At 37.4% G+C, this 15,515-nt stretch overlaps 1 protein-coding gene across 1 annotated transcript; it reads left to right on the forward strand.

Annotated features, from left to right (window-relative positions):
* The first annotated feature begins 4,487 nt into the window (after positions 1-4,487).
* LOC134005616 (interferon-induced very large GTPase 1-like) lies at positions 4,488-15,499 on the forward strand. The gene is made up of 6 exons (XM_062444539.1): positions 4,488-4,613; positions 4,958-5,018; positions 5,141-5,219; positions 5,386-5,640; positions 5,982-6,242; positions 10,806-15,499. Exons 1-6 carry the CDS (start codon positions 4,591-4,593, stop codon positions 15,488-15,490), a joined length of 5,364 nt encoding a protein of 1,787 aa, XP_062300523.1. The 5' UTR covers positions 4,488-4,590; the 3' UTR covers positions 15,491-15,499.
* The last annotated feature ends 16 nt before the right edge of the window (positions 15,500-15,515 follow it).

A 15,515-nucleotide genomic window follows, 5' to 3' on the forward strand; every position in this document is an offset into this window, starting at 1 on the left:
TATCCAATGCCAAATATCTACATTTCTTCAATGAATTAAAAGATCATTCAAAGTGTAAATGTGGGGGTGGGGGGGTGGTATGGGTCGGTGTAACTGGTTGAAGAATCTGATGAGTCAATATGTTCCAATTAAGTAAGATATGTCTTTTCTTTTTTATTCTTTTTTAAAACATTCTTTAAATTCAGAATATATTCTTTTTATTTCTGTGAAGTATGTCGTACCAAATACTCACAGTATTCATTCTATAAGTGGTATTTTATTGTCAACATGTATGCATTTCTTACTTCTGTTCATTGATTAAATAAAGACACAAAATCAGCAGACTGGCTATGAATGTCTTTAATGTTTCCCAGATCAGAATCACAGCATACAGTGTATAATAACTTCTAAAGTAAACAGAAATATCATCACCTCATTTATTTATATAGTTTTACTTTACTTTTTTTAATAATCATCTTTTTAAAAACTCCATTATTTAACATTTTTCTTCCTGTCAAGTCTCGGGTTTCTGAATTCAACAAAGAATGTAAAAACAAGACAACAGGTGCAACTTTGCAATGGAGACCGAGCCAAAGGTTTTCATGTATCACTGTCTGTGTGTATGTTTGCCATTGAAAATGTAAAACACATGCTTCCATGCACCATTGACCCAACACAAGACCTCAAAGTGATGGAGTGCATCAAACAAAGTCATCTTCTTTTGATTGGCTTACTGCAGTTTTTAGGTGTGTTGAAATACAAATTAGCCAAAATGTAGCTGCAACTGTGTGAACCACAAGTCACTTCATAAGGTAAACAGTGCTGAGTGTGTGTCTACTCTGATCCACTGTTAAACACACATACTCAGAGTCTGCAAGTGCCAAATGAATTTATATATCAGCATGCATGTGGTATTGTAATAATGTACCATAGACTGTATTAATGATTACATTACTTACTTATGTTAACTGAATAAATAAAGAGATAAAATCAGTTATGAATGTCTTTAATATTTTATTTAAACTGTCTGGTTTTTAAAATTGAAAACAAGACAAAGCACACATTTGCTGTAGAAACACACCTTAAATTGTGTGTGTGTGTGTGTGTGTGTGTGTGTGTGTGTGTGTGTGTGTGTGTGTGTGTGTGTGTGTGTGTGTGTGTGTGTGTGTGTGTGTGTTTGTGTTTACACCATTGTGAGATGTGAGTCATGTAAATGTGTTTCAGGTGTGTTAAAATAAGAATAAAACTAAATCCAGCACCAGCTGTGTGAGCCACAGGACTGCTGTGAGTCACTGAACTGCAGTTTCCATTCTTACAACACATTAGACAGAAATCAGGTATTTTGCATTGATGGCAAGATTTTGATTGTAGATAACACACAATGTTATCATTCAGGGAGAGGTAGTAGAGATAGTGGACAAATGACCTCTTAACTTCATCAGATAATGGACTTCTCTCTGTCCTCGTCCTGTTAGATCTTAGTGCTGCCTTCGACACTATTGATCATCAAATCCTGTTAAAGAGACTTGAACATTTAATTGGTATTAAAGGAACAGCATTAAATTGGTTGAAATCCTATCTGTCAGATAGATTTCAGTTTGTAAATGTTAATGATAAATCCTCCATGCAAACAAAAGTTAAACACGGTGTTCCTCAGGGTTCAGTGCTTGGACCGATACTATTCTCCTTATATATGCTTCCTTTAGGAAACATTATTCGGAAACACTCAATACATTTTCATTGTTATGCAGATGACACTCAATTATATCTATCAATAAAGCCTAATGAAATCAACCAGTTAACTAAACTACAAACATGCATCAAGGACATAAAGGCCTGGATGACCTGTAACTTCCTGCTGTTAAACTCAGAAAAAACTGAAGTTATTGTGCTTGGCCCTAAACACCTCAGAAACACATTATCCAATGATATAACTACTCTGGATGGCATTACTTTGGCCTCCAGTACTACTGTAAGGAACCTAGGAGTTATATTTGACCAGGATCTGTCCTTTAATTCCCATATAAAACAAATTTCAAGGTCTGCCTATTTTCATCTGCGTAACATTTCAAAAATCAGACATATTCTGTCTCAAAATGATGCTGAAAAACTAATCCATGCATTTGTTTCTTCAAGGCTGGATTATTGTAATTCATTATTATCAGGCTGTCCTAATAAATCTCTAAAAACTCTCCAACTGGTCCAGAATGCAGCTGCACGCGTTCTGACAAAAACTAGAAAGAGAGATCACATTACTCCTATTTTAGCTTCACTGCATTGGCTTCCCGTAAAATAAAGAATAGAATTTAAAATCCTTTTCCTCACTTTTAAAGCTCTTAATGGTCAGGCTCCATCATACCTTAAAGAGCTTATAGTACCTTATGTACCTACCAGAACACTGCGCTCCCAGAACGCAGGCCTACTTGTGGTACCTAGTATCTCTAAAAGTAGAATGGGAGGCAGAGCCTTCAGTTATCAGGCTCCTCTCCTGTGGAACCATCTCCCAGATTCGGTCCGGAGGGCAGACACCCTCTCTACTTTTAAGAGTAGGCTTAAAACGTTCCTTTTTGATAAAGCTTATAGTTAGCCAGCTCCTAGTTTATGCTGCTATAGGCTTAGACTGTTGGGGGACTCCTACCTCCATGATGCACTGAGCTCCTCTCTCCTCCTCTCTCTCTCTCTATCCATCCATCTATATCCAATAACATTCATGTACTATTAATGCATTCAGTAACCTACACTTCTTCCCCGGAGTTGTCTGTGCTTTCTCGTCTCACAGGCAATCTGGGCCTGTAGACGTCCGGATGACAGATTCCAGTCCCGGACCCTCTAGCTTCAATGTTTATTTTCTATGTGCTTCTCTCTCTTTCCTATTCTTGCTCTCTCTCCTCTCTACCCCAACCGGTCGAGGCAGATGGCCGCCCACTTTGAGCCTGGTTCTGCCTGAGGTTTCTTCCTGTTAAAAGGGAGTTTTTTCTTGCCATTGTCGCTAAGTGCTTGCTCATGTGGGAATGTTGGGTCTCTTTAAAATTAAAACCTGAAGAGTTCGGTTTAGAACCTGCTCTATGTGTAAAGTGAATTGAGATAACTTTGTTGTGATTTGGCACTATACAAATAAAGATTGATTGATTGAGATTGATTGGACTCTTAAGTACCTTAAGGTGCAGTTCAACAATAAACTGGTGACATAACAGTAACGCCCTCTTCAGCGTTATGGGTTGAAAGGTTACATTATGTCATATCATTTTTACACTATGCAACTGTACTGTTTTATTCTGATTTCTCCTATTTGTAATGTGTAATTGACATTCATATTTTTTCTTTGTTACATGATATTTGATTCATTATGCATAAATAGTAAATGGTGTATAAATTCTGATCTATAAACATACTTGATATTAATTCAAAACATACTGTATCTACTATCAACTGTCCCTCCTTATCTGGATTTATGATTATTACACATACATATATGGTCACCTGTTAGGGTTATATAATGTATCATTCTAACTTTAAATCTTTTTTTTAATCTCTCAATCTGTATACTATTACCTTTTTCTTCTATATATATCATGTTCCTCTCTACCTCTAAGGTTTCTTCTCTGGATTGAATAATGTCTTACATATATTAAAAAAGAAAGGTGTACCTTAGCAATGAACTGTTTATTGAAAAAGCCATGAGAACACAAAGAGATGTATTACAGGTGATTACTAAAATCAATATTGCGTCCAAATTTTTTAAATTGTTACAGTACATAAATGTTATAGAATAACTCTGCTAATTGTGGCATTTCTATCACTTTTTGATGTAGATTTTTCCCCAAATTATGTACATTTTGTATCCCTTATCATGCCTAAGTGAAGTTGATAAAGTTGTGATAAATCTTTGGAACTCTTTGAAAATCTTATCATAAATACTTCAATCAAAATGAAAAAATGAAATAAGACCAGTTACACGTGAAGGTTTATACATATTCTTCTATTAGGAAAATGCCTCAATAAAAAAATATGTTGGAAACTCACCCCTCCCCCATAGCAGGATGTGAAATAGGAATCTGTGGGCAGGAAATTGTAAGTTATAAATGATTAATGTTATTGTGTAACATGAAGCCATGTAATGTGTAACACTTTAAAATTAATTACATCCAAAGTTATATGAGCAGTCCATTAAAGTTAGTGAAATACATGCAGTGAGTTCCATATTGTTGTTGTTTCTTTTTTTTATTTTAACAAATCTATTATGTAGTATTACTGAAACTTGTCAACTTTATCCTTTTAATTATTATGTGTTCAATCACTGTATTGTATGATATTTGAATAAAACTTGAATGGGGGCAGACAGGTTTAGTCATGTGTTTAAATGTGCCTGCAAACAGAGAGTTAAGTTTCCTTTCCTGACTCTTAACAAAACATACTGTTTCTGGGAAATGAAACAGAAAGTGACTGCAACTGACTGCCGAATAAAAGGAGAATCCTGAACTGTTCCTTTGGCATTTGGGAAAGGGTGCAGTGCTTTAATTTCAGGCCAAACTCTAACTCTACGATACATTACAAAGTATTGCATATAGAGCAGATGTAAACTCCTGGATATAAGAAGGATGTCATTGTGCCATGGAAGAATCAGTCTTACAAAGGTAAGTCACCATGTTATTTCATCTTAACTGCTTTTTTTCCTCTGCTTACACATGTGGGTGACCTGAAAGTGAAAAAAGGAAAAGAAAACATGGAAAAATACAGTGGTAGAATGTAACTAAGTACATGTATTTATCCTGAAGCTCACTGTGAATTATTTGTACTTTGCTTGAGTTTTTCAATTTTATTTCACTTTTTATGTTACTACATTTCAGACAAATTGTACTATTTACTCCACTACATTTGAAAGCTATGACTTAACTGTTGACACTGATTTTACTATAAAAACAGAGTTGTCGGCTGCATAACATTGTTAACTTACAGAATTCTTTCCCATTACTTGTAGTGAGAAGCAGTGTGGGATGAGTGAGAATATACACACCATGGATAACTCAGAGGAAGAGGAGGTAAAGAAAATGATTTAAATTAATTAAAATGATGAAATTACAGTACACAGTATATACATATTGTCCTATCAGTAATTGATTGATTAATTACACCAAACTGCATATTTCTCTCAATTATAAAGGAGTTCTATGATGCAACAGATGTCTCCCATGAGCTCCACTGTGAGGAAGAAAACTCTCCTGCAACACCACAGTCTGACTGTAAGTATGAGTGATGCAGAAGTTCAGCCTGAAGCTATCTATTGTCAGCAGAAAGGAATAAATAAATACTATTCAAGACAGTAAATTGTGCACATTTTCATGACTGAAAACATGTTGTAATGTGAAGTTTCTAAAAGCTATTTTTCTTTTTTTTCTCTTATGACAGATGTTCCTCCACCAAGAGATGTAACAGTTCTCCGTGCTGGCAGTGAGACTGTTTCTCTTGGTTTAGCACCCCCTGTTAGGTATAATCTACATATCGATTATTCCTGTGATACACACAGTGGCAGTGTGATCAAAGAAGACTCCAGTACTGTAGATGTTGATGGACTGTTTCCTGGGACTGAGTATACTTTCAGAATCACAAGGAGAGCAGACAATGGAAATCAGAGCGAAGCAGCCTGTGTATCTGTCTGCACAGGTAAATCTGAAATAACTAAATGTTGTTAGAATTAAAATGAAATTATTTACCAATACACTAAAGCTTTGGCTGAGTGGTTTCTGAGCTCAACAAATGTTTCTTCATAACGCTAACATACATGAATGTACTTCTTACACTGAGGTATACTCTCAGTTCATCACACGGTATTCAGGTTTGTGTCAGACTAAAGAGACTGCAAAATATGTATTTGCACAAATTGTTTGAGGTAATTGTTTACGGCTTTTCTGTCTGCCACACCTTTTATGCTTTGCTAGAAAACAGCACAAATTTGAGAATGCCTGAATTTCCAGTAATAATCTATAGTTATATTGTCCCCACAGAGCCCAGCCCTCCTGTTCAGGTTACAATCACGCAGGTCAGCAGTGAGTCACTGTCTCTGTTTTGGGACCCTCCTGCTGGTGAAGTGGAGAAGTACATTGTGACTTGCAGCAGTGAAGAAGACAGCAGTGTGCAAGAACTGACAACACACACAAACAGCCTGACTGTCAGCAGCCTGGAGCCAGGGGTGTGTTACTCCCTCCAAGTTTCTACACAGCTGAAGAATGGAAGAAGCAAGCCAGCTGTGACATCTTCACACACAAGTAAGTAAAACATTAAAATGAATAAGTATGATGACACCAAAAAAGTAAAATAAGAAATAACACAAGATGTTAATGCACACCTGTCTGCAGAAATGTGTTTAAAGCGCCCTTAAATAAATGACATCAAATCCCCTGCACTATGGAGTCCATAAAAAGGACAGTAAAACATTACATTACCATTAAGTGAAAAGATTGCATATAACGTAAAAACAGTATTTTTTAAGTAGTTTTAAACATTTGCTCCAATCATTTGATTGTCTATTTTATGCTTTTGTTTGAATATAACTAGCCTATTTTATTTTTTAGCTCATTAGCTTTTCTATTTTTAGCAGTACATCTGTGTGACAGCAATATCATTCTCACCACTTTTGCCCAGACATTAATATCTCAACGATTTGATGGATTGACATTACATTTTTTTTTAGAGACAAATGGTCCTCACAGTATGAATCCTACTGACTTTAGTGATCATTTAATTTTTCACCTAGCAACATCAAAATCTTTATTTGTCCAATAATTTATTTTATGACCAAATACTCTCAAAACTAAGGACATTCCCATCAGCCTCAGAGGTACTTTGTTTTTAGTGCTAATTACCAAGTGTTATCATTTTAATGTGTGAAACATTTGTTTTCATGGAGGTACAATGACCAGATATTATACTTATTTTCCTGATCATGAAACTCACTCTGCCCATCTGTGTGATGTTTTTGTAACCAGCACAGAGCGCATGGTGAACAGGTAGGAGGAGAAAAGGACAAACTGGTGGGAGGTTCATTCAAAAGAGCAAACTAAAAACTGGCAGTAAACATAATGAATGCTTTAATTATTAATAAACTGTTTGAGTTAAACACTATTCAATCAGATGGTATTTATATAAAATCATTCTAATGTGGCCAAAGAATATCAGTAAGGCTGATTTATAGATTCTTATTGAATCTGTTGTCGACAGCTGTCTATAAGTATATGAGAAGCTTGTCATTTAGTTCAATCCCAACACCCATCTGAAGGCAAAAAAACAGATAGATAGAAGCAGACTGGTTAGTTATACTGTAACTTGATATTCTCAGTGGTGGCTGGTGAAATATTTGCTAGCATGACTACAAGGTACAGAGTACAAATAGGATACAAATATCCTATCCATGAGTCAATGATTCATGGAAGTGTGATACTGAAATGGCGTCTGTTCGATGTGATCATATAAAATGTTGTTATTTATTTCAACAATCATTGTACAGATCAGGTTGTATTTTCATGCAGGCACAATGACCAGTGCAAAAAGAAGTCAGATTGTATTGCAGAGACTATGAGAAAATGACCTTACTTCCCACTTGATTTATTACCCCAGTAAAAACTTTTCTAATGAGTTTATGGTCTCAATCACTAGTAAGTCTTCTTCAATAGAGCATAATGTTCATTTTGTAAATTAGGGCCCCATTTAAAGTAAAATAGACAATAAAGCAGGGTATGTTTTAGGGCATGGCTTCCCTGTGATTGAGAAGTCGCTTGGCGACAACATTTATAATGTACGTAGTGTAACCATGGCATTAGATTTACAGAGCATATGTTCTCATCTGTAGGCCAATAGATTAAATTCTATATGCTGTAGATGTGTTGGATCTGCCCATATTTGGGCATGGTTCAACTATGCCATTGTCTGTGTGGCTTACTCAGAGGACCGAAACTCAAGAATAGAAGGGAGCATCAGGACAGAGTGTGTATTCTTTCATTCTCCTTGATCAAGTCTCGATAAATATTTTCAGTATAAGACTTCTCAGAATCCTGTGCACTTTCTCCACTGATGTATGGGCTGCGGATTTAAAATCTACAACTACATCCATTTTTTTTATTTTTATTTATTTTATTTTATTTTTTACAGTTTATGCTGCACATACATAAACCAAAATAGCTGGTGTGCCTGGAGATGCCAGAACAGCCCAATACCTACCACAATACTGATGAGCTAGTTCTCCATTATAACTATGAGCATAAACACAATGAATCACTAATTTAATTTCTGACTGACTGAATCCACTGTCTGTCTATTTAATGATAACCATTACTTGTTTCAGTTAAAAGGAAATCATATTACTATATGATTGACTTACCTCTTTTATCTCTTTTGAGGATAACAAGTTAAATAGTTGAACTTACAAGTTGTTCTGATTGAACTGGTGATTGTTCTAGACATCCTTCTATACTTTGTTTGAAAATTACTGGGCATGCAATTGAGCACAATTACACAGTTAAAAAGATGAACCTTTCGGTAACACTTTACTTGAAGGTATCGTCATAAGAGTGACATGACACAGTCATAACTGTTAGATGACACAGTCATGAACGTGTCATAAACATTATGTTAATGTCATAAACGTTTATGACTGTTGTCATTAAGTGTCATTCAGTTTTTGTAATGACAAGTTGACATTGTTTGGGTTGTCTTGATTATGACAACTTGACATTAATCAAAGTGACATTACCAGAAAATGTCTTTGTCATGACATCTTGACATTAACAAAATATGCACCTATTTTTGTGTTTATGGCAAGTTGACATAACGATTATTATAATTAGATGTGCAAGGTTACAGACCAAGTCTAGCACTTGGTCATAGATGTTTGACAAGATACCCAAAACTGACTGTCATGACACCATTATGACAGTGTAATGAAGATATTCTTTGACCTCAAGTAAAGTGGTAGCATTTTGATTTTTCATTAACATATCATGAAGGAGTCAAGTTGTCATAATAAGGACATCCCAAAGAAATTTAATGTCAAGTTGTCATGACAAAGACAACTTCTGGTCATGTCACTTTGATTAATGTCAAATTGTCATAATCAATACAACCCAAACAATGTCAACTTGTCATTACAAAAACCGAATGACACTTAATGACAACAGTCATAAACGTTTATGACATTGACATAATGTTTATGACACATTCATGACTGTGTCATGTAACAGTTATGACAGTGTCATGTCAGTTTTATGACGATACCTTCAAGTAAAGTGTTACCAATCTTGGTAATAAAGAAAAGTGGCTAAAAATTACCCAACTTTCTTTGTTCTGAAAGTTGAACAAGTAGAACTGCCATGATGAACACACTGAAAAACATTTGGAGTACTTAGAAAAACCTAGGTAACAATTTCCAAACAGAATTTCTTAGTAAATTTCACTCAGGCTATTCTCAAGTAAACTCTACTATCAGTTACAATTGCTGCTATTAGAATACTTAAGTAACCTTTACTTAGAATGATCTGTTGTTCATTACGTTTTGCTCACTAATCAACAATAAACTTTACTCGGAATTATCTGTTGTTCATTACATTTTACTCATGAGTAAGTTTCACATTATACAATACAACAATAAATATTCACCTTATAATGGGAAAGGTTTCACGTTATAATGTGATATTGATCTTTTTTTCCTTTTTCTGACATGGCAGGATGGCATATGTAATATAGCAGCTTTGATCGATGAATCCTGAGCCCAATCAGAGTGGACATTTTTATTTTTAAAAAGACTTAAGATTTCACCCTTGATAATGTTAATCATCAATTCAATTTCATTAAAACTTAACAAGCTTTAAGATTTGAGAAGACAGAGAGAGAGAGAGAGAGAGAGAGAGAGAGAGAGAGAGAGAGAGAGAGAGAGAGAGAGAGAGAGAGAGAGAGAGAGAGAGAGAGAGAGAGAGAGAGAGAGAGAGAGTGAGCGTGAGTGCAGTTAACAGAAACTGTCTGAAAATGGTAACAGCACTACCTTAACTGTTTGTGGCAATCAGCACTGGTCTTTGTGAATTAGATGTTTTGTGCAACAATGCTTATTTAAAAAGGGACCAATTTCGTGCCGAATGTATGAATATTATTTATTTAACATACATGCAAACTGCAAAGGCACACCACAATGATATTTGCTTGGCAGTGCAGTTTGTGGTGAATTTCACCTTTTGCGGATGCTTGGTGACTTGCACATTGTTATTTTGGTCTCATTTGTACTAGTTTAGTGGCTGCAAAAGCCATGCAATTTTTTTGTGGAGTTCCCCCTTAGTAATTCATGAGACAAGCTGACACTTTTTGAATAGGAGTCAGTTGGACCACACCTTGTGGAGCTTAGCTGTGTGTTAGGTGCATGAGCAGTGCAGTAAAATCAACTGCTCTGTGAGTAGAGTAAAGGGCTAAGAGGAGTGTGGTCTCGATTAGCAACTGAGCCAGTCATGAATATCATTGTTTAAATGGTTTCAAAGTGCTGTCTTCTATGCTCTTTTACACCCTTGTATTAGATGGAGATGGGATTAGTAGAAAGCTATAGCTTAATCAGTGGGTATTGTAGTTGCTTCTTTAGGAAGGTGAATAAGTTGTAAATCGACTAGTGTTCCGACCACTCAAAATAAATGACTCTTACAATTTAAAAGTATGGAAGGCAGGATTACCTGGGTTTTCCAGATAAAGCAAAAGCCATTGTCAATGCATTTATTCTATGCCCCAGCTGGGTCTTGATCTATGCTTTAATATGTTAAAGCCAATTATGATGTTAATAATCATTGTCTTTATATCCACAGAGACACAACTGGAGAGCTTATTGGAGGATCTGGGCTTGGAGCAGCACTACAAAGAGAATCTTTCCCTGAGCACAATACTTCAGATTGATGATAAGACCGTTACTGATGAACCTGTCAGGCGTAATTTAGATCTTCCATGGCATTTTCTGAAGAAACTGATGATGGTTAATGTGACAGCTAGGAATGTGAAATGTACATCAGTATGTGACTTAAACTGTGATGCTGCATCAGGGAATACAGGGTTAGATCTTAAAAATCTGGTTGATAGTCCAAATTCAGGTGACATGCTGAACCCCCTTGACATAATCACTGCTCTCTTTCTGTGTTCTGATGGTTTTGTACAGCAGGAAATGGTACTCAAAATGTCTATGTGTCAGTTTTCTGTGCCTCTGCTGCTTCCCAACTGTGACACAAAACAGTGCACACTCATGCTGTGGGCCATGAGAGACATTGTTAAAAAGTACAGGCCTCAGTCACTGTCTGAATCCAAGGGCTTCATTGAAGACAGAATTGTTCTCTCAGATCTTCCAATGATATCTTTTGTGAGACTGGGTGAATGCTCCTTGTCCAAGTCAGAGGTTCTCAATAAGCTTCTGAGCAATTCTCAGCAGTACCATGACACCTTTGTTCACCATGATATGGAGTGTGGAGACAGTCCAAGAAGAATATCCAATGGATTGGTTGAAATGACTTGGTACCTTCCTTGTGGAAACAAAAACATGGATATTTTCAGTGAGCCAGTTGCTGTAGCTAACCTTCGTGGGGACATTGCTTCATTTGAAAAACAATACTCTTTTTTGTGTCAGACATCTACAGCAGTTTTTGTGTTCTTTGACAATTTGGACTCTGAGTGCATGCTGCTGACCAACCAACACCAAAAAGCACAGATCTTCTTAGTGGGTAACCATCAAAGCAAGCGCTTCAGTCTAGATACTTTAGAAAATGTAGCAACTGGGTTGGGCTTGACTAACAGCAACATTATTTTGAAGACTAAATGCATGAATGATGCAGACTTTGTCAAAAAATTGAGGAAAACAGTCAGCGATGTAGTGGAGAACTCAAAGATGAAGATGCCAATAGAGCAGATGGCTGATGTTGCCCGTGAACTGGGAATCTTGGTTGATGAAGACTCTCCAGTGTGCCAAACTGCCAAGAAAAATGCAGATGCCATCACTGCAGTAATTCAAGACACCCTGGCATACAAAGAAGCGCAGCTTCCATTGCAAGGCCAAATATGGAAAGAATTGACTTGCTTAGAGAAGGAAGAATTTCGACTTCGAAAAGCTGGGTCTGAAAATATAGAAGTGTACAAAAGCAATATCCAGGTGCAGAAAACAAAACTTAGAGAAAAACAGAACTCTTACGAGATATCACCTGCTATGACATGCTTCATCAAGGCAATACCAAGGATGGGGATAGAGAGGTGCTTTTTCCTGAAATGGATGCGAATTAACCTCGATAACCTGTCTCGAGAAAAGCTGTCTCATCTCAGGGAACAGTACAAAAAGAAATGTAAGAGTTCTGAGAACAAAGAGGAGATTAAAGACATCGACAGACAACTTTCCAACAGCTCATTGGGGACTGAACATTTCTTCCGTGAAATGGGTCAAATCTATGAAGCTTCAGTTTCCCTTCCAGAAACACACCCATCACGTCAACAATTACAGCATCTTCCAAAACTCTGTGCAGGATTGTTGCTTGATGGATTTCCTCTTGAGCTTGTTGACGGAGATGCATCCAACATACCTCTCAGATGGGTGAGTGACGTCCTCTCTCAGCTCAATGACTTGGTGTCTCCTAATAGCAAGATATTGGTGGTCACAGTTCTTGGAGTTCAGAGCACTGGAAAGTCCACTCTCCTTAACACCATGTTTGGAGTGCAGTTTGCTGTCAGCAGTGGTCGATGCACTCGCGGTGCCTTTATGTTGCTCATCAGAGTCAATGAAGACTTGAAAAAAGTACTCAACTGTGACTTCATGGTTATCATTGACACTGAAGGCTTAAAGTCACCAGAACTTGCGCAACTTGATGATAGCCATGAGCATGACAATGAGCTTGCAACACTTGTTGTGGGGCTGAGTGATATCACCATTATCAATATTGCCATGGAAAATTCAACAGAAATGAAAGACATCCTACAAATAGTCGTGCATGCTTTTCTCAGAATGAAAGAGGTCGGCAAAAAGCCCAAATGTCAGTTTGTTCACCAGAATGTGTCAGATGTTTCAGCCCATGACAAGAACTTACGAGACAGGAAACTGCTCTTGCAGCAGCTAAATGAGATGACCCAGGCAGCAGCCAAAATGGAGAAGAAAGAAGAGAACAAGAGCTTCACTGATGTGATGGAGTACACTCCGGACACAGGGAACTGGTACATTCCTGGACTCTGGAATGGGAACCCACCAATGGCACCAGTCAATGTGGGGTACAGTGAAGCTGTGTATGACCTCAAGAAAAACATCATCCAAATGCTGGGGGACTGTGACTCTTCTGCAAACAATATCTCTGAGTTCACAGAGTGGATATCAAGCCTGTGGACTGCAGTAAAGCATGAAAATTTCATCTTCAGCTTCAGAAACAGCCTGGTGGCCGATGCCTACATGAGGCTTTGCACAGAATTCAACAAATGGGAATGGGAATTCAAAAAAGAAATGTACACCTGGGTCACAGATGCTGAAACAAAAATTTCCAATTTTGGAAAATTTGATGTGAAATCTGAAATACCTGACGTGAGAGAACTTCTGATTTGTTTGAAAAATGGGGCTCGAACACTGCTGACTAATTGGGAGACAAAGCTTCTTGAAAATCTGTCACAATACTTCAAGCAAACTGAGGGTCATGTCTATCTGGTAGAGGGATACAAAGAGGACTTTGCAAACAATGCAAAGAGCCTTCGACGAGAAATGGAGAGGTCTGTGTTTAATCAGTTGGAAGCAGCAGCTGACATTAGACAGGGAATGACAAAGCTTGATAAAATCAAGGAGAACCACACAAAAGAATTAGAGGGGAGAGTTTGTGCATTAATTCAGGAATGTCGGAAGAAAAAAGTCAAGATGACAGACACAGAGCTCGACCAAAAATTTGATGAGATGTGGGATAAAACTTTGAAGCAACTATCTTTCTGTGAACAAAAGGCTACAGATGTCTTCACGAGTGTGTCTCACTCCCTGAGAGCAAATCTCTCACATAAGGGTGGTCATGCAAATGAAATATTGAGTAAAAAAGACTTGAAAAACTGTGGACTGGGGTCTTTCACATATAAGCCTATTGTTGAAGGATTCTGCAGCCAAGTTAAAAACGCTGTGAAAAAATGGTTTAGCAAAGATCAAGAAGCGGCTATGCAACAAATGGCTGACAGCACCATAGCTGCTTGTGAAGACATTTTAATAGAGAAAATGGAAAGGAAAACCAATTACCATGACACTTACATTGAGGAGATCCTGCATGTGATTGATGAGAGGCTACATAACAACCACAATCTGAAGACAGGCATTGAGTTTGAAGTTTGTCTTAAACAGCATATCTGTGGATTTGCAGCCAGGGAGTTTCAGAAAATGCATGAAGATTTCATACAAGAGAATGATCCCAAAACATGTCTCAACCAAAACAAAGAAAAGTTTCGCACTGATTTTATGGATGTGTTCCATGAACGAGACCAGTGCCAGAAGAAGGCAGAAGAATTCACCAAACAATGCTTGAAACCTGCAGTCGAAGACTTTGTCAATCGCTCCTTGGGTCCTGACATCATTGGTGAAATGTTGACATGCCAGCAGTTCAGCACACGAATGTTCTTCCAACATTCAATTTTACTGGATTTGCTCTCCAAGGATGACTTTGAAAAGTACCTGAGCTACATTTGCTCATATGAGGATTGTGTGAAGAAGTGGACCCTCAGTCAAATAATGGAACACTTCTCCAACCCGTCTAAAGCGTTTGAGTTTGAGGATCGACACATTCAGTCAAGTATCAACAGCATAAACGATGCTATCAACAAGGCGAAAACAGGAAAGAGTGGCGACTTGAAGACATTTGTTGAAGATATCTGCAAAGAACTTGGTGATAAACTGGTCATTTCCCAGGATGCTCTAGGTGCTTTCATGATCCTGAACAATGCGGACCCAGAACAGTTTGCTTACTGGCTCACAGATTGTGTGAACGAAATGGGACAAGCTCTCATGGTAACCTTACAAGAAGACAACATCCAAATAAAACTAAAACATCTCCATGTGAAACCTCAGAATGAGCTTTTCACCAAAGTGATTGGATGTGGTCAACAGTGTCCATTCTGCAAAGCGCCGTGTGAGGCAGGAGGAAAACAACATACTGAACACTGGACTTCTCTACATCGCCCAGAGGGTCTTGGTAGATACAGCTGGGATGACACAGAAAATCTTGTCATTGACATATGCTCTTCTCTTGTGATCAGTGATATGCATTTTCAATGTGATGCTACTAAGGGTGAATGGCACCCTTATAAGAGTTACAGAGAAATTTTCCCAGACTGGAGAATTGCTCCAGACATAAGCCTTCTGGCCTCAGACTACTGGAAATATGTATTTACAAGGTTCAATGAGAAGTTTGCCAAAGAATATTGTTCAAATCCTGCCGATATTCCTATATCATGGAAAGTTATCACATGTAAGCAGGCAGAAGCAAGCCTCAACGAGTCATTTAACATCAAGTGAGAGACTACACCCTCTCATAACATTC

Source organism: Scomber scombrus, chromosome 23, assembly GCF_963691925.1.
Source record: "Scomber scombrus chromosome 23, fScoSco1.1, whole genome shotgun sequence".
Lineage (NCBI taxonomy): Eukaryota > Metazoa > Chordata > Actinopteri > Scombriformes > Scombridae > Scomber > Scomber scombrus.

Bases quoted from the DNA above. Each gene is read 5' to 3' on its own strand.
- LOC134005616 (XM_062444539.1), top strand. From the start codon at position 4,591: ATGGAAGAATCAGTCTTACAAAG. The intron at 4,614-4,957 runs GTAAGTCACCAT...CATTACTTGTAG, and splicing joins GAAGAATCAGTCTTACAAAG to TGAGAAGCAGTGTGGGATGA. The intron at 5,641-5,981 runs GTAAATCTGAAA...TTGTCCCCACAG, and splicing joins CTGTGTATCTGTCTGCACAG to AGCCCAGCCCTCCTGTTCAG.